Genomic DNA, 26,048 nt, shown 5'->3' with positions numbered 1-26,048 from the left:
TACCGGCCACCTCGCCACCACAAACGCATAGTGGTGGCCAGGCCACTATTAGTGGCCATGGCGATCTCACTTAGAACCCTAAAAGAAGGCACGAGAGAGAAAGCCCTTGCTCTTGGCGGAATCTGGCGCTCCGCGTGGAATACTGGCAATGGCGCTGGCGCTCGGGATTTGGATTCCAATGTGAGTGCTCCGCATTGCCACATTGCGGCATTCCAGCATTGGTCCGCTAGGAATCTCTCTCGAAATATTGCCTGATCGGGGTATTTGCTGTGGATTTTGCAGCGTCCAGGGCGGGCAAGGTGAGATCCGAGAGGGTTATGGTTTCCTGCGGTGATTCTTCCCAGCTATCGATTGGATCCTCGGCCGGATGACCGCCGCTGTGGTGTCAATGGCGGCAGTGCAAAGCGCTCCAGATATTTCCAGGACTCGTGCGTTTGCCTGTGGAGGGGCGGTGTTCTTCTCTCCCGGACCATCTTGCGCCAGCTGCAATGTGTTCTACAGTAGGAGTATGGTGTCGCATTTTGATGGGCTCAAGGCGGTGGGATTGGTAGGATCAAACAAGCTCGCGGCGACCAGGCATGAGATCAAAAGGATTGTTCCACGGAACAAACGGAAGGGGGTGATTGTGTGTGGGATGAACTTGGTCTTTGTTGCCGCGGAAGTTTCTCCTTGGAGCAAGACTGGCGGGCTTGGAGATGTCATGGGAGGCCTTCCTCCAGCCATGGCGGTAAGCGATTTGTTTCTTTTCTTTCCTTTTTTCTGCCTGTCCTCGTTTTCTTACGTGCATTATCAGCTGATTTACAGGCTCGTGGTCACCGCGTCATGACTGTTGCACCAAGATACGATCAATACAAAGATGCCTGGGACACAAGTACTACACTTGCGGTGGGATGTTTTGGTGTTTTTTGCACTTTTACGAGATTTTCTTACTTTTTTTCCTAATTTTATCACAGATTAAAGTTGGCGACAGGACAGAGATTCTACGCTATTTCCATGTCTTTAAAAGGGGTGTAGATCGTGTTTTTGTGGACCACCCATTGTTTCTGGCAAAGGTATTCGACGATTCCTTCACGAAAGAGACTATAGCTGAAAAGTAAGTGTGCTGGCAGGTGTGGGGGAAAACAGGTGGTAAAATCTATGGTCCCGAAGCCGGAGAAGACTATCACGATAATCAACTTCGGTTTAGCTTGCTAGTACAGGTCTGTCCCCGTCCTGAAAGCAAAACTTGATTTTCTTTTAGTCTTACAGGCAGCAATCGAAGCATGTCGTGTGTTGAATCTTACAGCCAATGAATATTTCAGCGGACCATACGGTAAGACAAATGCTTTTCTTGAACCTGTGTTGGTTTTGATCTGAGCTCTTACAGGTGAGAATGTAGTTTTCATTGCTAACGACTGGCATACTGCCGTGCTGGCGTGCTACTTGAAGGCCAACTATAAGTCTCATGGCATGTTTGCCTCTGCTAAGGTTTCTTTACAAGGCTTACATGTGCTCTCTGAATTCTAAAATGACGCCTTCGTATTCAGGTGGCGTTTTGTGTACACAACATTGCCTATCAAGGCAGGTTTGCCTATCAAGACTATGACTTGCTGAATCTTCCAGATGAATATGAGGAGTCCTTCGATTTTATCGACGGGTAAGACTTATCATTCTTTTCTATCCTCCTTTGTTTCTTCTGAAGTACAAAACATTTCCTTTCAGCTACGACAAACCAGTTAAGGGCCGGAAAATTAACTGGATGAAGGCTGGCTTTCTTCATTCAGACATTGTTCTTACTGTCAGTCCAAACTATGCTCGCGAGCTAATTTCTGGCCCCGAAAAAGGAGTGGAACTGGACGACATAGGCAGGAAAACCTGTATATGGGGCATTGTGAATGGGATGGACGTGCAAGAATGGGATCCCTCTGCGGACAAGTTCCTCGCCGTCCGGTATAACTTGAACACGGTATGGATTCAGCTTGTCATGGTCTTGGAAATGCTCACAATGTGCAATATATACAGGTCTTGGAGGCAAAACTAGTGTTGAAAGAAGCGTTGCAGGCCGAGGTTGGCCTGCCTATAAACCCGGACGTCCCAGTTATTGGCTTCATTGGAAGGCTAGAAGAGCAAAAGGGGTCAGACATACTTGCAGAAGCAGTGGCCGATTTTATAAACGAAGACGTGCAACTGATTGTGCTGGTTTGTAGTTTTTTCATGGTATTTGCAAGCCTGCTTATGCGTGTGTTGGTACAGGGTACCGGGAAGAAAACATATGAAGAGCAGCTGAAGCAGTTGGAAATCAATTATCCCAACAAGGTTCGGGGGGTGGCCAAGTTCAACGTTCCTTTGGCGCACATGATCACCGCCGGGGCAGACTTCATGATCGTTCCCAGCAGATTTGAGCCATGCGGACTCATCCAGCTTCACGCAATGCGATATGGAACGGTAAGCGCGTTAATCGAAGCGTTCTCTCCCTTCCAAGTTCCTTTTTTACAAGTGTGTATAGCTGAGCGAAATGGTCGTCGTTTAGTTTAGAATGGCAGGAATCGTTTACTTCTAGCGCTCTAATGCATAGTTTTTTATATATGCAGATACCTATAGTCTCATCCACAGGCGGCTTGGTTGATACTGTCAAAGAAGGTTTCACAGGTTTCCACATGGGTGCGTTTAACGTTCACGTAAGAAAACTCTCAAAACTCTTTTTTCTTTCTTTATTTTTTTTCCCTCCAGTTTGTAACGCTTGAATTACATGCGTGCAGTGCGACACCATCGATCCTCTCGACGTTGTTGCGCTCGCAGCGACAGTGAAGCGAGCGACCCGAGCGTACAAGACGCCGAGCTTTCGCACCATGATCCAAGCTTGCATGTCACAGGATCTGTCATGGAAGGTATTGTTCTTGGCTCTCTTTTTATTTCTTTCCTTTGCTGGATTCAGCGTGAGTTCTATCAGGGACCCGCGAGGAGATGGGAGGAAGTGCTCCTCAACCTTGGAGTGGAAGGCAGCCGTCCAGGCCAGGAGGGAGAGGAGATTGCTCCTCAGGCAAAATATAATCTGGCCACTCCATAAAGAAAATCATTTGGAACCATGTGCTAACCCCACATAGTATATGTATATACTCTGACTAGATACAAGGTAGCTGAGAGATAAAAAAATCATCTTCTATACTCTAATATACACTGACTAGATCGTTGATATCCTCGATCAAAAATCGTCTTCTATGATTGGCTTGTTGGTCGATTGTGGCAAAAATGGTGGAAAGGTTGAAAGGACTGAGATGAAGGCGGTTGCGCCCAGGAAGAAGAACAAAAGCTGGTCGCCTGTAACAAAGCGAGAGATTTTTAATCAACCAACCAGGAGTGAGATGAAGTGAAATTGATCCAAACCATACCAGGAAGTATTGATGCATGGGGGCGAGTTTGCGCAAACGCAAAACTAAAAATCCACACGGATACACAGTTTAGTTAAAAGCCATGAACGTGTTTCTTCCTTTCTAAACTTACACTGAGCCTCCGACCGCTGGTCCCAATGCTCTGAAGAGGGAAACCACGCTCAGGGAAAGACCATTCGCAGCTCCTCGCTGAGCTTTCACCTGGAAAAAAGCTTTGCGTTTTGCAGAGGCGAAAAGAATGGCAATCCACTTACAACGGAATTGTTGACTAGGAGGAAGGCCGCGGTTGAGGCCGCCGACTGGAAATGCAAACTCTCAGCCAAACTGTGCCATGAATCATGCTAAGGATACTCACGCCAAGGCAGCACTTGAGTATGGCTATTACAGTCACAACAACTCGCAGCCACGTATCTTCGAGGCTTGTTAGAGACGGCAGCAAGACCAGTAGTGGTATTGACAATGCCTGCACGAGTTTCACACAGTTGAGACACCGAGAAAAAGGAGAGAGTTGAAGAACTCACGGTTACGGCGCGCGTTAGGAGAATGGGACCAAATAACCTGGTAAGTGATGGAAATATAACAAGCTGAAAGAACAGCAGCGCTAGACCTGTAAACGAAGAAAACTTACGGATGTTTCCACTTTGTTTGTTGTAACCATACCCGAGAGAGCGAGCGCTTGTCCAACGTCTGTACTCGTCCAGCCGAGACCACCCGTGCGTTTGGGACTCACTGCCCACAGGGAGAATGTCTGCACGGAATTCCATGAGAGTGGTACAGGCAATTCGACCCACCTCCGAAAACGCAATGTCGTGGAACGCCCAGATGCAGTACACTAAAATGGACGATATCAATGGAAAGTTTCTCAGCAGGGACTCCTTAGGATCATAAGCTCCAGCTTTACCGTCGTTTGCAAAGACTTCGTGCTTGTGAAGAGTTTCCTGCGCACAAGCAAGCTCGTTTTTGGTCCAAGCCAATGGATAAGACAGAACTTACAGGTAGCTGGGCGAGTTGGGCGAGCACCATCACAGCATAGATGGTAATAACCAGAGCTTGGAGGAAATATGGGTAGCTGCAACTTAAATCCTCTTAGCTCCTCTCAGTTTCATCTGGAAAATGTTCCTCACCTATCAAAAATGGTGCCAGCAAAAACTCCGGGATACTTTATAGCGGGCTGGACCAACAAAAAATATCATAAGGTGATTTACGTAAATACACAAAGGTGGAGGAGACCTGTGACAAGTAGCCCCCCAACGCGGGACCGAGTATAAGTCCAACTCCCCACATTGATCCGACCTGAGTAAGTGGATCAAACGCAAAGAGATTCACCATGAATGTTTGTCTCTCTAAAAGACGAATCACTTACAAGTGACACGCTGAAGGGAACGTGTTCTTCGCTGCAAATTTCAGTAGCATAGGCCTGAAATAGATAGCACTCAATTAAAGGAAACCAAGGCTCCAACGAGAATTACCGTCATCGTTCCAAGCAGCCCATTGAAAGTTCCCAGCAGGAAACGGGTCGTCAGAGCCATCCAGAAACTTTTACTCAGCCCAAACAATGTGTTGAAGACAATGCTGCAGAACACACACAAGAGCGATTTAATGAGGTTCTTGTCTTGATTCTCATCAAGACGATAAACGAACACCTAACATTGACATGATTCCGCAGAAGATAACGGGTTTCCTGCCGTATTTGTCGGCGATAGTCCCCCACAAGATTCCAGTAAGAGCTCTTCCAGCCATGAAAGACGAGCCTGGAAGAGAAATCAATGAGCAAAAATGGATCGGGAAGTTTACAGCACGAACCGATCCATCCAGCAAAGTATCCGATATCAGCATCCGACTTGGTCACATGAAAGTCCTGGACCTGCAAAGAGGAAACTTTCTCAAGCCGACAGAAGTAGCAAGAAACTGAGAGATCGATCCTGACCATGAAGTACAAGAACGGGAAGATGACGGCAATTGGCAGCGCTGGATTCATTGCAAACGATCGTAAAACCCTGCTTGAAACAAAAGAGAGAGAACATACAGTTGCAAAGCATCATGTTGGCCACAATGAAGAGAAGCTTTTTCGGAAAACCATGATTTTCTCTGACGATGAGGATGGCCTTGCAGCCGGGGCATCCTTCTACAGACCCGGAGAAGCTTTTCTCTTCGTCCAACAACGGGATCTCGGCATCAGCCATCGAAGAGAAAGGCAGAAGCTCAAAAGAGCTAACAGCACCCCAAATTTAAATTCCTGAAATTGTTCCGGTGACGATAAGGCCACTCGCCACGCCGCTACAAACAAAGCCAAATTCCATGTCAACCATGTGATTCTTCCTGCGAAACTCCCTACCATTTCGTAAATTTAGTACCACGTAAAGATGAGACAATGAGGTCTCAGATACGTTGGTTCTACGTCTGCACCAGACGACACCCGAGGATCATGTCATCAGAAGAACTTTCACATACAGGACAAGCGCTTACCGCATCTCGGGTACCGTAGAAGTGGGGTGCAAGCTCTGGAAGCCACAGAGAGTCGATCCTCGTCACATTTCTAATGAACTGTTTGTTCGTCTTCACCAGCTCATTGAAAACGACGCAATCCAGCTTCTTCCCATGCATTATTGAGGAGGGATGGACGGAAACAACTTGATTGTTTGCCAGCGTTCTGAGAGCAATCCTCCACCACTTCATTAAGAATTGAGACGTAAGAAGAAAGAATACCTGTAGGTACCATCTTGCTGTAGACAGGCTGCATTTAAAAAGAATGCGGCTGCCAGACACCTGCGAAAGCTGGTGAAGTCCTCTCCACATGAAAGCACAGGCAGGTTAATTGCTTGTATGCAACCTTCGATTTGCCTGGATCAAGAAAGTTACGACTGCATCTGCTTGAAACAACCGGCATCATACCTATAGATATCCACGGCACGCTTTAGAGAACGCATATTGATATAGTTCTCGATGCACCACCGAAGGATTTGCTTCTTCGAAACCACGCCGCCTCCGCTCTTATTTACTTCATCTGTAAAGGCGCGCATAACACTGACAAGAGTTATGTGGTCACCGTCTCCGCTCAAAAATCGTTGTTTTGCAGCATCCGCCTGGAGTTATTCAATTCAAGTGTTTGAGAGGTGCCTGATTGTCGTTCGTAAGGACCACTTACCTCTTTCTTTTTATCTTTTGGTACGAAGAAGATCGACTCGACAGAAAGCATTGCGACAGCGGATAGCATCTCTTTGCTACAATTAAAGTTTGCTGAGATGAGTAAGGCTTTTGCGTAGAGAGGCTCCAGAGGCAGGCGAGCCATCTGGATACCAACTGGATCTGAAAGCTTTGCCTCGTCTGTCAGTGCTCCCAATATATATAAGTGTTCGAGGGACTTCAATATGGCCATCCTGCGGCACGAGAAAAACGCGCCTAGTCTGGAGCATTACATTGGTCATGGCTAGCTTACTTTGGTGGTTTGTCCATGAAATCGAAGCCGAGAACATCGTCAATGCCCAGCGCCTTCAACTGCAACACAACGCTAGCAAGATTGCACCGCTTGATTTCAGGAACAGTAGCGTTCTCAAGCTGCTTGAATGTCTCCTCCATATACAACCTGTAGCACTTGCCAGGTCCTTCTCTTCCTGCACGACCACTGAAGCATCCTGTTACTAGGAAAAGCAAATCTAGTGACATGGTAGACCAACCTCCGCTGAAGGGCTTGCGCTTTTGATACCGGCACAACTATCAACGACTCCAGACCGATGCGAGGATTGTAGGACCGGGACTTTACTAGACCAGGATCTACGACGTAGCGTATTCCTGGAATAGTTACAGAAGTTTCTGCAATGTTGGTGGCTAAGATAACCTGCAAGACACCTTTAGCAAAATGCCTCTCGTGAAAAATAAGACTCACCTTACGGGTTCCAGGTGGTGCTGGAATAAAAGCTTTAACTTGCTGCTCACTGGGTAAAGCAGCATATATAGGAACTACTTGAATTTTTAATGATCCTGGAGGGAGGCGTGGCAGTCGATCGTGTATCAGCCTATCCATAGACTCGATCTCTTCTTGTCCCGTCAGAAAAACAAGTATATCTCCTGGTTCTTCTTCCGTATGAATCTGAAATCTCACAGAGATAACTGGAAAAACTACAGTGACTGAAAACGAACCTGGAGCAACGTTATCAATGACGCATCCAAGATGTCTGCTTCGGACGTAAAAGTGTAAAAGATTTCCACTGGAAACTGCCGTCCTTGTATGTAGACTATCTTCGCATTGTTGAAAAAAGTTGAGAATCCTTGCGCGTCAAGCGTAGCCGACATAACAATAAGCTTGAGCGGTTCTTTCTTTGGTCCATGCTCCTCTGTGCGTTTAGCTTGGACGCCTTTCAAAAGTCCCAAGAGAACGTCAGTATGTACTGTTCTTTCGTGAGCTTCGTCTATTACAATTACGCCATACTTTCGAAGCAAAGGATCAAGCAGAGCTTCCCTGGAAAGAGTAAAACTAGAACGCAAGAAAGAAAGAAAAAAAAATTCTGAGAACTCGAAAGAACCTGAGGAGCATTCCGTCGGTCATGTACTTGATCCTCGTTAAGTCGGACGTCGCATCCTCGAACCGGATCGAGTATCCAACTTCACGTCCCAGCTCGCTTCCCATCTCTTCCGCAACACGAGTAGCCACAGTAACAGCAGCTACTCTCCTCGGCTGCGTGATTCCAATCATTTTTCCACGCTTGGAAAAGCCGGCACGAAGCAAGAACTGCGGAAGTTCTGCGAACAGGAACTATAGTAAGTCAAGGAAAACGAGAAGTTTCTCCACTTACGCGTAGTTTTTCCACTTCCAGTCTCACCGATGATCACAAGAGTGTCGTTCTTGTGGACCTCGTCCACCAATTTCTGCCGAGCTACGCAAAACGAGCAATGTGTCGTGTACGAGAGAACGGAGAAAAGAAATTTCTACCGATTGTGATAGGAAGCGCGCGCCGCTGCTCCTCGATCGATTTCCTCCTGGCACTAGCTTGCTGCGAATGCGGCGCGATAGCATTGCGCTGCTTGAATCGGCCGGGCGATTTGGACGCCGCCATCGCCTTCTCCTAGAAATGGCGGCGTCTTTCCTAGAACCCTAAAATTTCATTTGTCCTACGTGGCGAAACTTTACACGTGGCGACTATTTGAATGGTATTGCGAGGGTTTCGGCACTTTTTTTCCCAAGCTCCTCAAGCTCTCTCTTGGGATTCATGGATCGAGCTAGTGAGGCGATGCAAGACGCTAGAAGAGGGCAAATCTCTCCACGCCGCCATTCCCTCGATCGCCAGCAACAAGAGCGCCAATGTCTTCCTCCACAATTTGCTCATCCAGATGTACAGCCGCTGTGGCAGCCTCGACGACGCCATGGCCGTCTTCGATTCCCTGCTTTGCCCCAATTCTTTCTCCTGGACAATCACGATCTCGGCGCTCGCGCAGCACGGCAATCACAGCAGCGCTATCCACTTCTACCGATCGATGCTCCTCAGCGGCGCAGTGGCAGACGAGGTCACACTAGTCGCCGTCTTGGACGCCTGCGTAGATCTCCGCACGGGCAATGCCACCTTCGCCAGTGTCTCGGGCGAGCCCAGGATCATCGCCCACACCAAGGTACGCAACGCCGCGCTCACCATGTATGGCCGCTGCGGCGATCTCGCCATGGCCTGCGCGATCTTCAAAGAAATCCCCGCCAAGGATGCGATCTCCTGGAACAGCATGATCACTGCGTATGCCCGAAATGGGCATCTAGAGGAGGCCGAGAGGATCTTCGATTCCATGCCCGTGGCAAATGTGGTGTCCTGGACTGCAATGATCGCCGGGAACGCGCAGCACGGCCGATCCGCCCAAGCATTCCAATTCTTCCGGAGGATGATCCTCCAAGGCGATCCAAATTCCCGGCCAAACCAAGTGACCCTCCTCGCGATCTTGGACGCTTGCTTGAGCTTGACCAGCAAATCCGCCATTGCTACCGTACGGGGTCTCGAGGCGCTAGCGGCAGAGTCAATGTTCCATGGGGACGTGATGGTCAACAGTGCGCTGGTCAACGTGTACGGTAGCCTCGGTAGCGTCCCAGATGCCCGGAGGATATTCCAGTCAATGCCGGACCGCAACGTCGTCTCCTGGAGCTCCATGGTCGCCGCGCTGGCCAAGTGTCAACGCAGTAGCGAGGCCATGGCGACGATGAGAGCGATGGAGCTGGAAGGGATCAAAGCGAGCAGCGTGACGCTCCTAGCAGCGATCGAGGCCTGCGAGAGCTCCGAGGATGCGGGAAGAATCCACGCCAGGATAGTCCGGGATGGCTTCGAGAGCGACACCAAGCTGGGGAATGCGCTCGTCGGATTGTATGGCCTCAAGCTGGGGATGATCGATCGAGCTCGAGAGGTTTTCGATCGGATCCAGCGCAAGGATGCCGTCTCCTGGGGGGTCGCGGTTGACGCCTGGGCGGTCCGTGGATTCCCGCGAGAATCCCTCGTGATCTTCGCGCGCATGGATCTGGAGGGAGTCTTGGTCGAGGAGGTTTCCTTCACTCTGGCGATCGATGCCTGTGCGGCGATCCCCAGCCTGGAGCGCGGACGAATGCTTCACCGAGAGATGATCGAGGGAGATCGCTGTGGCGTCGAAGAAGATCTCCGCCTCGGCAATTCCCTGATCAACATGTATGTCAAGTGTGGGAGCATTCCAGACGCGAGAGCCGTGTTTGATTCCATGCCCGAGCGCGACGTGATCTCCTGGACCGCGATGCTCACTGCCTACATTGAATCAGAGGAAGCAGCGTTCGAGATCTTCCAGGCGATGAAGCTCGAGGGAATTCTCCCAAACCAAATCACTTTCCTCAACCTTCTGGCAACGTGTAGCCATGCGGGAATGCTACAAGACGGCCACCAGAATTTCCAGAGTATGATCGTGGATTTCTCGATCCCAGCCTCTCCAGATCACTACATCTGCATGATCGATCTCCTCGCGCGGTGTGGGAGACTGGAAAAAGCCCAGAATCTCATCGATGAAATGCCTTACGAACCGGATCCCGTGGCTTGGACGACGCTACTGGGAGGAAGCCGGATCCACGGCGACCGCTCCAGAGCCAGTGAATCCGCACGGAGCGTCTGGAAATTCGAGGCGCAAGCCAGACATCCTGCGAATTACGCGCTGCTATCGCACGTCTACGAGGAAGAACCCTAATTTCAGTGGGGGGAATGCCGCGATTTGAATGGATGCTGGCCATTAGCGTGTAGGCGGCAGCAAGGGTTCCATCCTCCTCGCTCCCAAGGCTCAGCTCCCGGATCGCATCAAACGCGCGCCTCCCGATCGCTACATTCTTCCTGTTGTGACAGGCGCTGAGCACCGCCATCCAGATCGCGAGGCTCGGCGTGAGATTTCCAGGCATTCTTTCGATCACAGCTATGGCTTCCTCAATCTGATTGGCACGGCTGAGGAGATCGACCAGGCAAGTGTAGTGCTCTATCCTCGGCGCGATCCCGTGCTTGACGCTCATCTCCCGGAAGAGATTCTTGGCTCGATCGACGAGCCCCAATCGACTACACGCCGAGAGGAGCGATAGCAGCGTGATCTCGTCGGGGCGGATCGATTCCTGGAGCATCTGGCGGAAGAATCGAAAGGCGTGTTCTTCGCTGTCGACGCAATGGCTGTGCGCGGCGATGAGAGCACTCCAGGCGGCCATGTCTGGGCTGGAGAAAGCGTGAAACGCCAGCTCAGCTGCCAGCGGGCTGCCACATCGGCCGTAGTGGCCAATCAGAGAGCAGGCCACTGCTGACTCAGCCTCCACGCCAGCGCGGCATACCAGAGAATGGACGACGCTCTTTCCTGGCTCGAGGAATCCATTGTTACTACAAGCCTTGATCGCAGCAATGAAAGTTCCAGCGTCTGGAGTGAATCCTCGAGCTCTCATTTGATCCAAGAGCTCGATCGCAAGCTTGGGAGATGCTCCAGCTTCCGCGACGCCCAAGATCATCACGTTCCAGGAGACGAGAGTGTGGCGCTTCATCCTCTGGAAGATCGCCCGGGCTCTCTCCAGCTCCCCAGATTTCACGTAGAGATCGAGCAGGCTGTTCTGGAGGAATTCGTCGTTGTCAACTTCTGGAGTGGTGGTGATTCGCACTGCTCTCGCTAGACACCAGCATCTAAGCTCTCGATCGGCGCTGTTCTTCGTCACAAGGCTGGAGCACGCATTGATAACCGCGACGAAGGTCCGTGCGCTTGGAGAGATGGAGCTCTCTCGTTTGATCATTCGATCGAAGAGCTCGAGGGCAAATCTGGGCTGGTCGTTGTGGACGTAGCCGAGGATGATCGAATTCCACGACACCAAGTCAGCTAGATTGTGGAGGAGGAGCCGATGAAACAGGCGCTGGGAATCGGGCATGCTTCCACATCTCGAGTAGCAATCTATCAGGCTGTTGGCGATGAAGACGTTGGATTCAAGCCCCGCATCCACGATCCTGGAGTGGAGAGCCATGGTTCTCTCAAGGGAAACGATCTTGATGACTAGTGCAAAGCCTTGGATCTCGATTTTCATCCCAGCTTCCCTCGCGGTGAGATCTTTGATCGCTTCCAGCACGGCGACGCAGCTCCTGGCATTCATCGACGGCATCGCTGAGAACATCTCCAGAGCGATCTCGCCCTGGCCATTGCTCGCGTAGCCGCCGATGATGGTGTTCCAAGAAACGATGCTGTGGATCTTGATCGCTTCAAACACGTCGCGAGCGTCGGCCATGCTTCCACTCCTGGCGTACATGTCGATGAGGCTGTTCGCGAGGATGAGCGCTGCCTTGGAGCTCTGACGATCGCGCTGCTGCAGCAAGCGAGCGTGGATTGCCCTGCCGCGATGGAGATCCCTAGAGCGGCCGCAGGATTTCAGTGCCGCGACGATGGCCGCGGTTTCTTGCTCGGATGGGGAAAGATCTAGCGATGGGATTGCTGGAGTGCTAGAACAAGAATCCGCCATAGCCTACCTCTCGCCGGCATTTCCCTCGAAAAATTTCTAGGGTTCTTGAGGGATGAGGCGGCTCCACACGCGCCTCTCCAATGTCCTTCGATCGCGAGCGTATTCTTCTTCCCCCGCGATGGATCTTGCGCCATTACCAGCGCCAGCGCCATCGCTCCAACAGCAGCAGCAGCAGCATCAGGACGAGAAAATGGCCAGGTATTCCATCAATTCCAGGATCATCCTCGATCTCCTCAAGAATGCCAAGCGCGGCGAGAGCATGGACGAGATCATGAGGCAGTGGAGTGGCTTGCTCACGACCTACGTCGTGGCGGATGTTCTCAAGCATCTCCCGAGCTCCGAGGCGGCTCTCCGGTTCTTCGAGTGGGCGCCCAAGCGAATGGGCTACGAGCACAACGTCTTCACGTACAACAAGCTCCTCCTCCAGCTGACGAGAGAGCATCGCCACGACAAAGCCAGCGCCGTGTTCCAGGAGATGATCGACAAGTCCTGCCAGCCCGATGCCTTCACCTTTGCGATTCTCTTGCGGGGACTTTGCCGATCCAACCAGCTCGAGAAAGCTCGCAAGCTCCTGGGAAGAATGAAGGAGATGGGGTGCGTTCCAGACGATGCCATCTACAATGCTCTCATCTCCGGCTACTCCAAGGCCAAGGATTTCGGCCAAGCATTCAAGTTCCTGGCCGAGATGGTGAAGAACCATTGCCTTCCAACGGTGGTCACGTACACGAACATCGTGGATGGGCTTTGCAAGGCCGAGCGGACCAGGGACGCGGTGAAGTTACTGGATGAGATGCGTGACAAGGGATGCTCTCCAAACATCTATACTTACAACGTGATCGTGGAGGGGCTTTGCGAGGAGAGGAAGCTGGACGAGGCCAAGAAGATGCTCGAGGAAATGGCTGTGCGAGGATACTTTCCAGACGTTGTGACTTACAACTCGTTCATCAAGGGACTTTGCAAGTGCGACCGAGTGGACGAAGCACGAAAGTTTCTGGCGAGGATGCCTGTGACTCCCGACGTCGTGAGCTACACCACGGTGATTAACGGGCTTTGCAAGTCCGGGGATTTGGATTCAGCGAGCAGGATGCTGGATCACATGAGCAACCGTGGCTGCACTCCCGACGTTGTCACGTACTCCTCGTTGATAGACGGGTTTTGCAAAGGTGGCGAGGTGGAACGAGCCATGGGTCTTCTAGACTCGATGCTGAAGCTCGGGTGCCGGCCAAACATGGTAGCTTACAACTCGCTGCTCGGGGCTCTCCACAGGCTGGGACATATTGGCAAGGCTGAGGACATGCTAGTCGAGATGGAGAGGCGGGGATTTACTCCAGACGTGGTTTCCTACAACGCTTGCATTGACGGGCTTTGCAAGGCGGAGCGAGTGAAGAAGGCCAAGGCCGTGTTTGACAGGATGGTGGAGAGGGGCTGTACGCCTAACGCCTCGAGCTACAGCATGTTGGTGGAGGAGCTTTGCAAGAAAAAGGAGCTTGACGAGGCTATAACTCTGGTGGAACAAGCTCGCGAGAAATATCAGATTGTGGACATTCTTCTTTACACGGTGCTGCTGGACGGGCTTTGCAAAGGTGGTCGATTCGACGAAGCTTGTGCGCTGTTTAGCAAAGTTTTGGACGAGAAGATCTGCGAGCCGGACGTGTTCTTCTACAACGTTATGCTCGACAGTCACTGCAAGCGCAGGCAGATTGATAAAGCTCTCCAGATTCACAAGCAGATGCTAGAGAAGAACTGCTGCAACGTCGTCACCTGGAATATTTTGGTTCATGGACTGTGTGTGGACGACAGGCTCTCAGATGCGGAGACGATGCTTCTGACGATGGTGGACGAGGGATTTATTCCGGACTTCGTCACGTATGGGACACTAGTCGATGCTATGTGCAAATGCGGAAAATCTGCGGCCGCTCTAGAACTGTTTGAGGAGGCAGTGAAAGGTGGATGTGTGCCGGATGTTGTCACCTACAGTGCTTTGATCACGGGGCTTGTCCACGAGAACATGGCCGAAGAAGCATATCTGCTCTTCACGAAACTTGTCGAGCGACGCTGGGTGCCGGATGACAAAACGCTCGGCCTTCTTCACAGGAAGCTGAAGCTGTTGAACAAGCCAAGGAAGGCGGAGGTGGTGGACTTGTACTTGACCACTTGACGAACAGGAGCTCTCGAATCCAAAACTGGTGAGTTTGATTTTTGTAACATTGTGAGTTTTCTTTGTTTTCCAACTCCTGCTTTCATTTCAGTGGGGATGGATGTCATGGCTGCGACAACGTTCCTATCTGCCACAATCCAGGACTCTCAAGTGAGCAAGGCTCAAGAAGAGCTTCAATGGCGTCAATTGTTTGAAGACCCATCTCAATGGTGGGACAACAGGAACCACAACGTAAGTGCTTCTGTATTGTTTTCTTAGTTTTCATGGGATGGGTCTTTACTGCAGCTACATGGTTCGCAGCACGATTTCAAGCACGCACAATCAGGTGCCACGCTCAGGATTGCTTCCTCGTTTTGTCCAAAATGGGCAAAGCTCGGCCTCAAGTGCTTGAAGGTTTCAAATTTCAAAGCCCGAGCACAGTACAGAGATGGTGAGGAGCCTATCTTTGAGAAGAAAACTCAGAGCACTGACAGTGACGGTACCAGGCAGAGTAAAAGTCGCTCAAATCAACATCGCGAGAGCGTCTCCAGCCTAGTAGCCGCATTGAAAGCCTGCACTGGCTCGAGAAACTGGGCTCGGGGCATGAAACTTCATGCGGTTGCTGTGGAAAATGGGAAGGACTCCAACATCTTCGTGGCAAGCTCGTTGGTCGGCATGTACTCGAAGTGTGGACGCATGGAGGATGCCCGGAAGGTGTTTGACGGTATGCAGAAGCGGGATGCAGTGTCCTGGAACACTGTGATACTTGGCTATGCTGAAAATGGTGACGGAGAAACAGCACTGGAACTCTTTGAGAAAATGCAAGCAGAAGACCATTTGTCACCGGACTCCTGGACGATTGTTTCTGCACTGAAAGCTTGCTCCAGCCTGGCTGCGGCAGAAAGATCAAGGGAAGTTTTTCGAGAGCTTGTGAAGATTCAGACTCTGGAGAAAGGAATGGCTGTTCACAGCTTGGCTTTGAAGAACAGGTGTGACTCGGACAGATTTGTGGCCAGTGGCTTAGTGGACATGTATTCGAAGTGCGGAAGTCTATCATCTGCTCGGGCAGTCTTCGACGGTTTCTCCGACAAGGACGTTGCTCTGTGGAACGCAATGATTCTTGGATACGCAGAAAATGGAAGTGGTGAGCTCGGGTTGAAGCTGTTCGTGGAGCTGATAGAATCAGATGTCGAGCCGAACGCTCGGACTTTCGTAGCAGCTCTCAAGGCCTGCACTGATCTTGCAGCGACAGAACAATCTAGAAAGTTTGATGGGAAGCTTGTGAAATCTAAAGCTCTGGAAGAAGGATTGGCCTTACATTCTCGGGCAGTGGAGAAACAGCTCGAAGCGGACATCTTCGTGAGCAACATGCTGGTCGATGTGTACGCGAAGTGCGGGAGCATGGCACTTTCGCGTGGAGTTTTTGACAGGATGCGGACTCACGACGTGATTTCGTGGACCGCACTGCTCTCAGGCTACTGTGACAATGGTGAAGAGGAGGAGGCACTGGAGCTGATCTCAAGAATGCTGCAAGATCCTGGAAGGTGTTCTCCGAATGCTCGAACGTTTGTGGCAGCATTTAAGGCCTGTGCGAACTTGGCAGCAAAAGAAGATGCGCAGGTAGTCGCAGGAAAGCTGGTGAAGATTGTTTCACTGGAAAGAGGGACGGCTCTTCACGTCGAAGCAGCAAAGTCCGGCTTTGCCTCGGACCTTTTCGTGAGCAACACTCTGATCGACATGTACGCGAAGTGTGGTGCTCTTGAAGCTGGCCGCAGTGTTTTCAAGCGCATGAAAATCCGAGCTCCGGCATCTTACAACGCACTGATGCTGGGATACGTCGACAGTGGTGAGGCCGAAGAAGCTCTGGCGCTGTTCGAAAGAATGAGCTGCGAACCAGATGGGCGAACTTATGTGGCTGCTCTCAAGGCGTGCACCATCCTCGCATCCAGGGAACAGGGCAAAGAAATCAGTGGCAAGCTTGTCAAGGCGGAGTCACTTGGAAAGGCCAGAGGTCTTTTCGATCGGGCTGTGAAAGGTGGATTCTTTCCGGACTTGTTCGTGGCCAACACTCTGATCGACGTCTTCGCAAAGTGCGGCGACTTGGAAGAGGCTCGCAGGATCTTCTACTCGATGAAGCAGCGAGACGTGGTATCGTGGAACGTCTTGATGCTCGGCCTGGCCGAGAGAGACCAAGGCAAGCTAGCTCTCGAGCTCTTCGAGGAGATGAAGTCACAGGCTCAGTGTAATCCCGACTCCAGGACTTACGTCGCAGCTCTCAAGGCCTGCGCAAGCGTCGGGGCCTTAGAAACGGGACGAGCTCTCCACGAAGTCATCCGCGAGCTCGGCCTGGACGAGAGCGATGGGATCCTCGCAACCAGCCTGGTGGATTTCTACAGCCGATGCGGGAGCATGAGTGAAGCTCGCGAGGTTTTCGACTCCATCAAAGCTCCCAAAGACGTGGTGGCTTGGAACTCGCTGCTCGCCGGCTATGGCAGGCAAGGTGGCGGAGACAATGCAACAGGCACGATGCTGGACGTGTTCTCGCAAATGCGAGAGCGAGGAGTGAAGCCAGTCGGGATCACTTACCTCTGCCTTCTCACGGCTTGCAGCCACGCCGGTTTGATCAACGAGGCACAGCGGCTCTTCGACGAGATGTGGAGCAAGAACGGGATCAAACCGGGGCTGGAGCACTACCACTGCTTGATCGATGCTCTGGGGCGAGCGAACAGGATCGAGGAAGCACTGGCTATGGCAGACAGGATGCCTCACGCTGCGAACTGCGTCACCTGGACGATGATCTTGAGCGCTTGCCACAAGTGGAAGAACTCGCGAGTGGGAAGGATCGCTTTCGAAGCGCTCCAGCGGCTGGATTGCAAAGAATCCGCCGCATACGTGCTCATGGGCAACACACTGTAGAGAACAATTTAAATCTTGAAAGCGCGGGGAAGACATATAGTTTGTAGATGGAACCGTGGTGTTTGTGAAAAGCTCTTCATCACTTGTGACTGTGATTCTAGAGGACTCATACTTTTGTCTCTCCGGTTTCAAAGTAGAATCCTCCCACAATTTAGAGCTCTTCGTAGCAGCTGTCAGCAACCTGGAGAATTTGGTGCAACAAATGATATCAAGAGGAAGAAAACTGGCAATGGTGACCAGGTCTACTTGAGGAGCCGGAGGAACCTTAACTTATGATCAAGAGCGTGGAAGATAATATTAGGAAGATCAAGCTCAGCACAAGTTGCCACAGCATTGAGGAGATGGGAAAGAAGGATGCAACTTACTTCCATGTACAAGAACAATCCTTCCGCACACAGGATGTATGGTGATAGGGTCAAGGAGTTGCATTTCTTCAAAGGTGTAAGAGGATGTATTTTTGTTAATTGTTATCTGTTGCGGCATGGTAATGACCATGCAACACAAATGTATTATGCCTTGCTCTTGAAGGTAGCAACAATGGCACAGGTAACCTCCAGATTTGAACCAACAAGAGCGATGTTGCTGCAAGTGGCTCAAAGAGAAACTTTATGCCCAGCACAAGCAAGGCAATCCTCCACGCAAATGAAAAGCTCCAGATCACGTTACAAAAATTTACAAAAATCTAAAAGCTGGAATACTCTTTAGTTTGTCTTATATGAAGCTTAGTTTCTTTAATTTTTCTTATATAGACAGTCGATGCACAATCACATATTCATAAACTGCTTATCTTTTGTATCTCAAAGTAGTTTTCTATTTAAGCATGTGCAGATATACTTTTTTGTTTTTAATTGTATACAAAAATATTATGCAAGCAATCACATTTCTATTGCTATAATAATAATCTATACATGATTGTGTGCATAATATTTTTTTGCATGGGACTGGGGCATGACACGCAAGAATGCATGTCATCCTAGACAAAGTGATGTCACCAAGTATACATTGAGTGTGGATTTTGAGCACACGATTGGGCACTAGTGCAGTGGCATTGTACTAGGAGGGGTTGAAGAGGAGCTTGATGGTGGCCAGGAGCACAGCAAGCTCTAGGTGGTTAACCACAGTCACTTGAACAAGTACTTGTATCCTAGGGAGATTTTAGTACAGCTCAAGGAGCACTGAAGGCATGTATTGTGACCATTGGAAGATTTTTCCTCGGCAACTGAGTAAGATTTTTGTCAGCGAGACACCACTGAAAGCATGACAGTTGCCAGCATGATCACCATCACCACTATAATCAGAGAGCTTGGACTATAGTTCAAGTGATCAGAATTCCAAAGGTGGTAGTGGTTCCTATAGGGTTTACCATAAAGAGAGCTTGGACTACAGCTTGAGCAAATATGCCAGTGGCAAAGATGGGAGCACATTGGAAGTAAACCACTTAATAAGTTATCTGAAAGTTGAAGAAGTATTTATAGTAGGTGCTACTTGCCATATTAAATTACTTACGTGCCCGACTAAGGAAATGTATGAATTATGCAAATGTTAAATGAGCTTTTTTCAGGTTTAAAACATTTTGTATATTACAATTTACATTACTCTAAATTGTGGCAACAAATATGTGATTACACATTTATTTACACATTTGCAAAAAAAGAAAATTGTTTTCAACTGCATTATATTTTGATTGCTATAATAGCAATTGAAACTTGATTGTGTGCATTATAATTTTGAACATATAAATACACCAAGTTCGGATTGCCTATGATAGATACATATAGGTCCGCAGTGCACATCATATTCTTGGCGTCCCACATCTGCTGCGTTAGCTCTGGGACCGTGAGCAAGCAGTACTGCTGCAAGCCTCTAGAGGTGAGTGGCATGAGAGAAGTGGAAGTGAGTTGCCCGGGAAAACTGAAGGCAGCAAATGATTGATGGAGGCATGTGGTTGTTTCTGCCAGGAATAAACTCCTCCCCCCACACATACACAGACAGCAGTGCACAAAGGTCAATCCTCCCATGTTCGAGCTCCTTCTAAACCCTTGCAGCTCGCAGCTCGTTGCCACTTGTCGTTCGCAGCTGCTTGTAGCTTGCCGCTCACCACCACCGGTGCTTGCAGCCTGCGACTGCCCATGCCGCTTGCATGCACGCTCACCGCTCAGACTACCATGTGATGTGGGATTGTGATGACGGGACATAAATAAAAAGCTCATGGAAATTATTCTCAAAGAATATTTTGCTGGATCAAGTGTCCTGAGCATGATCGGAGGGTGATCGTGGACAATCATTAGTATGTTTTATTACTCTTGATTCATGAACAAACGCTCAGTGCTTCGTTTCCTTACCTTTAGCCATTTCCACAATCTTATTTATCAAAAGCGCCTTGTTCCTGAATGCTTTTCTCCCCGTCTCTCTCATTCCAAACTTCTCCTTGGCCATTTTCTCTAGCTCAACTCTCTCAAACGCCAGAAGTCCAAACCCGTCGTCACAGGCATCCACATAACTAGTTTTCCAGACCCGGTTACTCGCAATCTCATGAAGTAGCTTGTAGTCTTTGGCGTTCAAGCCTGGCAAAGATCTATCATCAAACGGCTGAATGTGCAGCTGGAATGCAGGTGTTTCGTACGTGCTCCTCGACCACGGCTCCTGCATCCCTCCACTGTACTCGGGCTTGGAGGAACATCCCACGAACACATAGTGGAGCTTAACGTTGTCCGCGGTCATAAACTTGTCAATGTCCGGAAACCAGGTTCGCAGATAATCCAAGCTCATAAACTGCCAACATGACTTGATGTGTTCGTCGATATTGACAGTGTACTGGAGAGCCACAATGTGGAGACGGGAGTTCTCGTCCACCCAGGCCAGCACCGCATCAACGAAAGGAAAACGCACGTCCAATGGCTTGTAGAAATAACCATTGTTGGGGCTGATCTTCAACATGGTCTCGATACTGCAGGAAGGAATAATGTTGAAGTCCACCACAGTGATGTGGCCCGAGATCTTCAGCTCACCGAGCACGAGCCCCTTCTTTTGAATTACATTTGCCAGAACGTCCTCGCACAACCAGCCAAGAAATGACCAATTCACCTCCACGTCTTCACGATCCGAGAGCCGTCTAGCATACTCCATCCAAGCTCCATCCTGATAAGGCTTGATTTTCTCTTCCTTGGCACGCACCACCCTCGTGTAAATTCTCTCGATAAAGCTGGAGCAGTAGACTCCCCTAACAGGATCCAGCACGTAAGTTGCGTCGAGACATGCCATGGCAGCGGCATCAGGGCATTCGCCTTCAAGCCGAATAGCTTCCGCCTTCTTGCGAACTCTTGAAATCTCACGGTGCTGGGCAAACCTCAGGAGAACTTTGTCCCAGTAGTCATCCTCGCTAAGCAGCTCCACCATCTGTTCTTCACTTGGTTCCAAGAGTGCTGATAAGCCGACACTTTGCCGGAGGCTGGCACAACTTGTGGTCTCCGAGTCCAGCCAATCCCGCGTGACTTGGCCACAGCACTCGCATAGTGCCTCCAGAAAAAGGGGCACGAGCCCGGTGTGGTATTCGATGCTTTGCAATCGACTCTCAAGCTTTCCAAGCACACACCTGGATGCGTACGTGTTGAACTCAGGCTGGTCATAGGACGTTATCAGTTAGATGGACAATAGTATTAGTACCAAAGCTTACCAAGCTGAAGCCCCTGTCTACATACGCAAACAGCTCAAGACGTAGAGTAATAGAGTACGGATAATCATGCACAATGCGGGATTTCGGGCCGGTACACCACCATACCCTCTCCCCAGTTCGCAACAGCCGGTCCAAATTCTCAGAAACGCTACTCTTCCGCCCGGAATCGTAAGCCGGTCCCTGAAAGAAGTCCAAAGGGTCCAGCTTCTCGCCGCCATCCACGAAGAAGTAAAACTCCTCCTGCTGCTGCTGCTTACGGGCCTCCACAAAATCGGTAACATTTGTCACGGAAGAAAGCTTTTCAATAGCACATATCACGGTGTCCGAGCCCTCCGCCAGAAATGAAAACAGCAAACCGTTTCTCATCGCTTCAGTTTCAGCAATCGAGAGCGTCTCACCCACAAGGTAGACTAGCCGCTTCTTCTTCGCGTTACCGTGAGGCAGTGCTGAGGCTGGAGCAATTGGGCCGGCATTGGTGTTGTCGGCATGAACCCAGCCAAAGAGTATGCAGTAAAGCGCCCTGAAGTCGGACGACTTTCCTACGCCTTTGGGCCCATAGATCACGTAGTTATAATCGGACTCGTACCACCGAATGAGGAGTTCTCGTACAGTCGTTCTACCCACGAAGTTGAGAACTACTTCCGGCCTCGTACACGCACGACCTACACCAGGATATGGCAGGGCTGTCGATGTGCTCGGATCCGTGAGATCACTGTCCTTAAGCTTCAAAAGATCCTCAATCGCAGCTTTGCCCTCTTCAAGTGAAATTAAATCCCCGTTCGTCATAGCGCCAACCAAAACCCTAAGCCTGGAGCCGTCGGATCTAGGCAAATATCCATGCTGCCGTTGTGGTCCTCCCGGCTGGCAAGGGCTATAGTTGATAAAAAAACTCCCAGCAAAATATGGTTGACAAAATATCACCACCCAACCATGTTAAAAAGTGACTGTAAAACTCCTTGTTATGTTTTCTTTCTACACTGGATTCACAAACATTGTTAAGGGAAATGCTGTGCAAATGAAAAGAATTTAAAGGGAAAAAAAAATCCCCTCTTCCCTCTTGTCCAAGCCAAATGAGAGACACCATTGGTACTTGATTGTTAATGTCTAGAATTTCACTATATCAACATGTAACTGTGTTATAGAACTTTGTAGCTCCTAGATTCCAGAGATTTATTCTTTCTTCTTTTAAATTTTAGCTCCTCTCTCAGCTAATCAAATATCTACCCCGAGTTCACCTGTAAAGACGCAATTCAGCTCTGGCACATTCATTGCAAGAGCTTGGTGATGGGCACCGTTTTTTGGAGTAGAAATATTCACACTGAGTACGTTATGATGTCTGCATGATCATGAGCAGATGATCTGTGGCAATGAGCTGGGGAAAGGTCACAATCCAAGCTCCTGTAAAGGTGAAAAGAAAAAAATAAAATTAAGAAAATCGATGGTTCCAATCGTCAAACAAAAGCTCACGACAGTCTCCAGCGAGCTTCAGGTTGCAATCCCACGTCTTAGCGTGTCCAGGATGCCCAACCGTCTTTGCAAAATTACAATGGATTTACGCTGCTTCCAGCAAAGAAGATTGCCGCACGATAAACTTAACAGCTTTTGCTCCTGTAGGAATTCATCCCATTTGACAGAATCTTTCGGTGGAAGGGAAGAAAAAAGCTGGTCTGCTGCAGCCTTGGCTGCTCCAGGCCAGGGCGCCACGAGCCTGCCATCCGACGGCCATGAATATTTTAATGCTTAGGGAAAATTTGATGGATATTCTTATGAATATTTGGACGGCCCCAGAAACCCTAAAAGAAAAATCGATATTATTTAGGGCTCTTGGGCGCTGCCGAGGGTTTCTAGAATTGGGGTATTCTTGGTCCCCGCGTGGAGCATACTTACCAAGAAAACGCACAAACGTTCCAAATGCATAAACCGAAATGCGTTTGCAAACGTTTCCAAACGAGGAAACTTATTCTATCACGTGACCCTCCTCACAACCACATTTGCATTTCGGTGATATGGTTTTCAAAAGACCCCTTTGAGAGTCGTTTGAGTTTCAGATTGGAGTTTTTGACAGGATGTGCACAACGTGATTCTGTGGACCACACTGCTACTGTGACAATGGTGAAGAGGAAGCACTGGAGCTGATTTCAGATCCTGGAAGGTGTTCTCCGAATGCATGAACGTTTGTTACAGCATTTAAGGCCTGTGCGAACTTGGCAGCAAAAGAAGATGCCCAGATAGTCGCAGGAAAGCTGGTGAAGATGGTTTCACTGGAAAGAGGGACGGTTCTTCACGTCGAAGCAGCAAAGTTCGGCTTTGCCTTGGACCTTTTCGTGAGCAACACTCACGCAAAGTGTGGTGCTCTTGTGTTTTCAAGCGCATCAAACTCTGAGCGCCGGCATCATACAATACACTGATGGTGGGATATGTCGACAGTGGTGAGGCCGAAGAAGCTCTGATGTTTTTGAAAGAATGAGCTGCGACCAGATGCGCGAACTTATGTGGCTGCTCTCAAGGTGTGCAGCATCCTCGCATCCAGGGAACAGGGCAAAAAAATCAGTGACAAGCTTGTCAAAGGCAGAGTCACTCAGAAAGGCCAGAGCTTGGGCTGTGAAAGGTGGATTCTTTGGACTTGTTCATGGCCAACACTCTGATCAATGTCTTCGCAAAGTGCGGTGACTTGGAAGAGGCTGGCAGGATCTTCTATTCGATGAAGCAGCCGGATGTGGTATCGTGGAACGTCTTGATGCTCGGCCTGGTCAAGAGAGACCATCTCGAGCTCTTCGAGGAGATGGAGTCATAGGCTCAGTGTAATCTCGACTCCAGGACTTATGTCACAGCTCTCAAGGCAGTACAAGTCTCCAGGGTGGCGATTGTGCATTGCGGTGAAACCATAGAGGATTTGCCCCCAATTAAATCTGGACCAACAGAGTTAAGTTAACAAAGGAAGACAAAGATTGTGTACGAGAACATAACCTTCTACTTGTTCCGGTCGCTTGATCTCCTCTTTTGATGAAGAGCTCTCTTTCTGCTGAGTGACTTAAGAGAAGTCAGGTGGTGTTTCTTGCATTCACAGACCATTTGCTCATGGCAGTCTGCCTCTCCACAAGTTGTGGGCCGGGGACTCACTCAAACAAAGCCAAAAAATAGACCTGATAAACAAGTGCTACTGTCTTAGTGGTCATTATGATGAGTGATGATGGTATCAAGGAGCTTGAGCAGTGCTTCAATCCTTCAGAGCTCATTATCACTGAAAGTAAGTAGTGGACTGTTTGTGCGAGATCCACAAGTCTTGGGTTGTTAGCATGAAACTTGATAAAGAGGTAAATATTTTATTTTGTGTATTTTCCTAGGTAGAGTAAAAGAAGGAAGCTTACGTGAAATGAAGTTATGCCTAAGCTTACGCATCCAAAAAAGAAAGACTTGACCTAAACAACACTCATCATAGACATGAGTGGAGGTTATTTTTTAACAAATCTCAATACTACTTATATATTTGTTGCGAATGTGACTTTGGGAAAGTTACTTGTCGACTAGTCTTTTCAGATATTCTTTCCTTACTGCCACGACAGCAAGAGGTCAGTATTGTTGGACCCATTATCAATTCCCACTTGAGCTAGTTGAGAAACTGGTCAATAACATTGCACTTAAATTGAATAAACATAAGGTAGGAATCTTATATGTTTCTTGCTGAGCATACTCAGCCTGGTTTGAGAAACTCGTGTCATTGGCTTGCACTTGTTAGTATTAAGAACCCCCACGATATTGAGATTGATCCTTTAATATTTGCTAGATGATAGTTTACCGTATTTGCCAAACACTTTTGCTATCATGCCTTTTGTGTTAATCTCATTTCGGTTCTAAATGCTATTTATGGAAAGTGTCTAAATTTGCCCATTTGGCATATCTACGAAATGTAAAGATACAATGGTGTTCGTCCTGTATCCAAATTCGCAATTTAGAGAAATTCCATATTTAGTAAGTTTCAAGCTTGTTCTAGCTTGTTTCAGAGACTAACTCCTGGTACTAAGGGAGGCTTGGGGTGAAAGCTCAAAGTGTGTGTTCTTCAGGGGGGGTTCTAAATATATAGTAGGGATAGTGGGTAGGTCGGGTATGGTTGACTAATCTTAGGCATAGTTTAGCTCCTGCTTGCATACATGTTCTTGTTCTATGTCTGGCTTGGGTCTAAACACAAGCTCTACACTATGCTAGCCGGTGGAGTACCGATATCCTTGCCTTAGGCCACCGGTATGTTGAAATAGCGCTAAACTCGGGTATGGCTGACTAATCTGAGGCATAGTTTAGCTCCTACTTGCATACATGTTCTTGTTCTACGTCTAGCTTGGGTCTAAGCACAAGCTCTACACTATGCTAGCTAGTGGAGTACCGATATCCTCGCCTTAGGCCACCGGTATGTTGAAATAGTGCTAAACTCTGTTTGGCTCCGTTTTGCGTGTTCCAAGTTGCTTCATGCTCCTGTTCCTTCGCTCTTTGGGCTGTATTTTTAGGAGTTATTCTGTGCTCTAGTGCCAGTGTGTAAGTTCCTAAGTTTGGACTTCCCGGGAGGTCACTCAGCCCATTACTATTCAAACCCAAGGACACTTAACCTCAAGTATCCCAAGACCCTTAACCGATTGGAAAAGGGGGTGCACTCTTATTCATGGGCCCTTTCCCTCTATATTTGAACCCCATGGATCGTCTCTTAAGTTGTTCTCTTTGGTTGCTTACACAGTGCTTCTTGGTTCTATGCTTGGGAGTTTGGCACCGTTCTTTTGTTTAGTGGCCCAAGGCCCTGAAACTTGGGTTCCACACCACTATCCTTTGGACACATGGCATATGACATGTGGCATATGACACATGGCCCATAGAGGGTTTAGGTTTCACTTCGTGGTTATCCTATGATAATCACCATAGGATAAAGGGTAAACCATGTGCATTACAATACTATATGATTTTATAACTATTCCTCACTACTTCTCGTTTTATTGTATGCATTTTATTGAATAATCTTTT

At 49.1% G+C, this 26,048-nt stretch overlaps 6 protein-coding genes across 6 annotated transcripts; 3 read left to right on the top strand and 3 right to left on the bottom strand.

The window, feature by feature from the left end:
* The first annotated feature begins 46 nt into the window (after positions 1-46).
* LOC9658006 (granule-bound starch synthase 1b, chloroplastic/amyloplastic) lies at positions 47-3,172 on the top strand. Its single transcript, XM_002974463.2, has 14 exons — positions 47-180; positions 283-727; positions 805-885; positions 954-1,052; positions 1,110-1,199; positions 1,249-1,312; positions 1,367-1,467; positions 1,527-1,636; positions 1,702-1,945; positions 2,002-2,178; positions 2,233-2,424; positions 2,571-2,657; positions 2,739-2,867; positions 2,930-3,172. The coding sequence occupies exons 2-14, from the start codon at positions 368-370 to the stop codon at positions 3,044-3,046; spliced, it is 1,851 nt and encodes a 616-aa protein (XP_002974509.2). The 5' UTR covers positions 47-180; positions 283-367; the 3' UTR covers positions 3,047-3,172.
* On the bottom strand, positions 3,044-5,551 carry LOC9658005. Its single transcript, XM_024679227.1, has 12 exons — positions 5,502-5,551; positions 5,017-5,365; positions 4,838-4,904; positions 4,599-4,661; positions 4,160-4,243; positions 4,029-4,116; positions 3,890-3,975; positions 3,724-3,831; positions 3,623-3,667; positions 3,481-3,569; positions 3,369-3,412; positions 3,044-3,297 (listed from the first exon to the last, which is right to left on the bottom strand). The coding sequence occupies exons 1-12, from the start codon at positions 5,549-5,551 to the stop codon at positions 3,147-3,149; spliced, it is 1,224 nt and encodes a 407-aa protein (XP_024534995.1). The 3' UTR covers positions 3,044-3,146.
* Positions 4,934-8,461, bottom strand: LOC9636434 (pre-mRNA-splicing factor ATP-dependent RNA helicase DEAH10). Its single transcript, XM_002974296.2, has 16 exons — positions 8,296-8,461; positions 8,159-8,239; positions 7,889-8,105; positions 7,506-7,824; positions 7,252-7,455; positions 7,043-7,203; positions 6,805-6,990; positions 6,514-6,745; positions 6,261-6,451; positions 6,075-6,209; positions 5,835-6,018; positions 5,704-5,768; positions 5,395-5,645; positions 5,296-5,336; positions 5,172-5,232; positions 4,934-5,119 (listed from the first exon to the last, which is right to left on the bottom strand). The coding sequence occupies exons 1-12, from the start codon at positions 8,417-8,419 to the stop codon at positions 5,763-5,765; spliced, it is 2,040 nt and encodes a 679-aa protein (XP_002974342.2). The 5' UTR covers positions 8,420-8,461; the 3' UTR covers positions 4,934-5,119; positions 5,172-5,232; positions 5,296-5,336; positions 5,395-5,645; positions 5,704-5,762.
* Positions 8,462-8,510: 49 nt separating this feature from the next.
* LOC112347798 (pentatricopeptide repeat-containing protein At2g13600-like) lies at positions 8,511-10,213 on the top strand. The gene is made up of 2 exons (XM_024679226.1): positions 8,511-10,015; positions 10,123-10,213. The coding sequence occupies exons 1-2, from the start codon at positions 8,511-8,513 to the stop codon at positions 10,211-10,213; spliced, it is 1,596 nt and encodes a 531-aa protein (XP_024534994.1).
* A 13-nt stretch (positions 10,214-10,226) lies between these two features.
* LOC112347797 (pentatricopeptide repeat-containing protein At4g33990-like) lies at positions 10,227-12,318 on the bottom strand. Its single transcript, XM_024679225.1, has 2 exons — positions 10,378-12,318; positions 10,227-10,334 (listed from the first exon to the last, which is right to left on the bottom strand). The coding sequence occupies exons 1-2, from the start codon at positions 12,316-12,318 to the stop codon at positions 10,227-10,229; spliced, it is 2,049 nt and encodes a 682-aa protein (XP_024534993.1).
* Positions 12,319-12,340: 22 nt separating this feature from the next.
* Positions 12,341-17,490, top strand: LOC9658004. Its single transcript, XM_024679224.1, has 3 exons — positions 12,341-14,474; positions 14,568-14,707; positions 14,762-17,490. Exons 1-3 carry the CDS (start codon positions 12,371-12,373, stop codon positions 17,369-17,371), a joined length of 4,854 nt encoding a protein of 1,617 aa, XP_024534992.1. The 5' UTR covers positions 12,341-12,370; the 3' UTR covers positions 17,372-17,490.
* The last annotated feature ends 8,558 nt before the right edge of the window (positions 17,491-26,048 follow it).

Source organism: Selaginella moellendorffii, unplaced genomic scaffold (genome assembly GCF_000143415.4).
Source record: "Selaginella moellendorffii unplaced genomic scaffold, v1.0 SELMOscaffold_24, whole genome shotgun sequence".
Lineage (NCBI taxonomy): Eukaryota > Viridiplantae > Streptophyta > Lycopodiopsida > Selaginellales > Selaginellaceae > Selaginella > Selaginella moellendorffii.
This window is presented reverse-complemented; position numbering and strand designations above follow the sequence as displayed.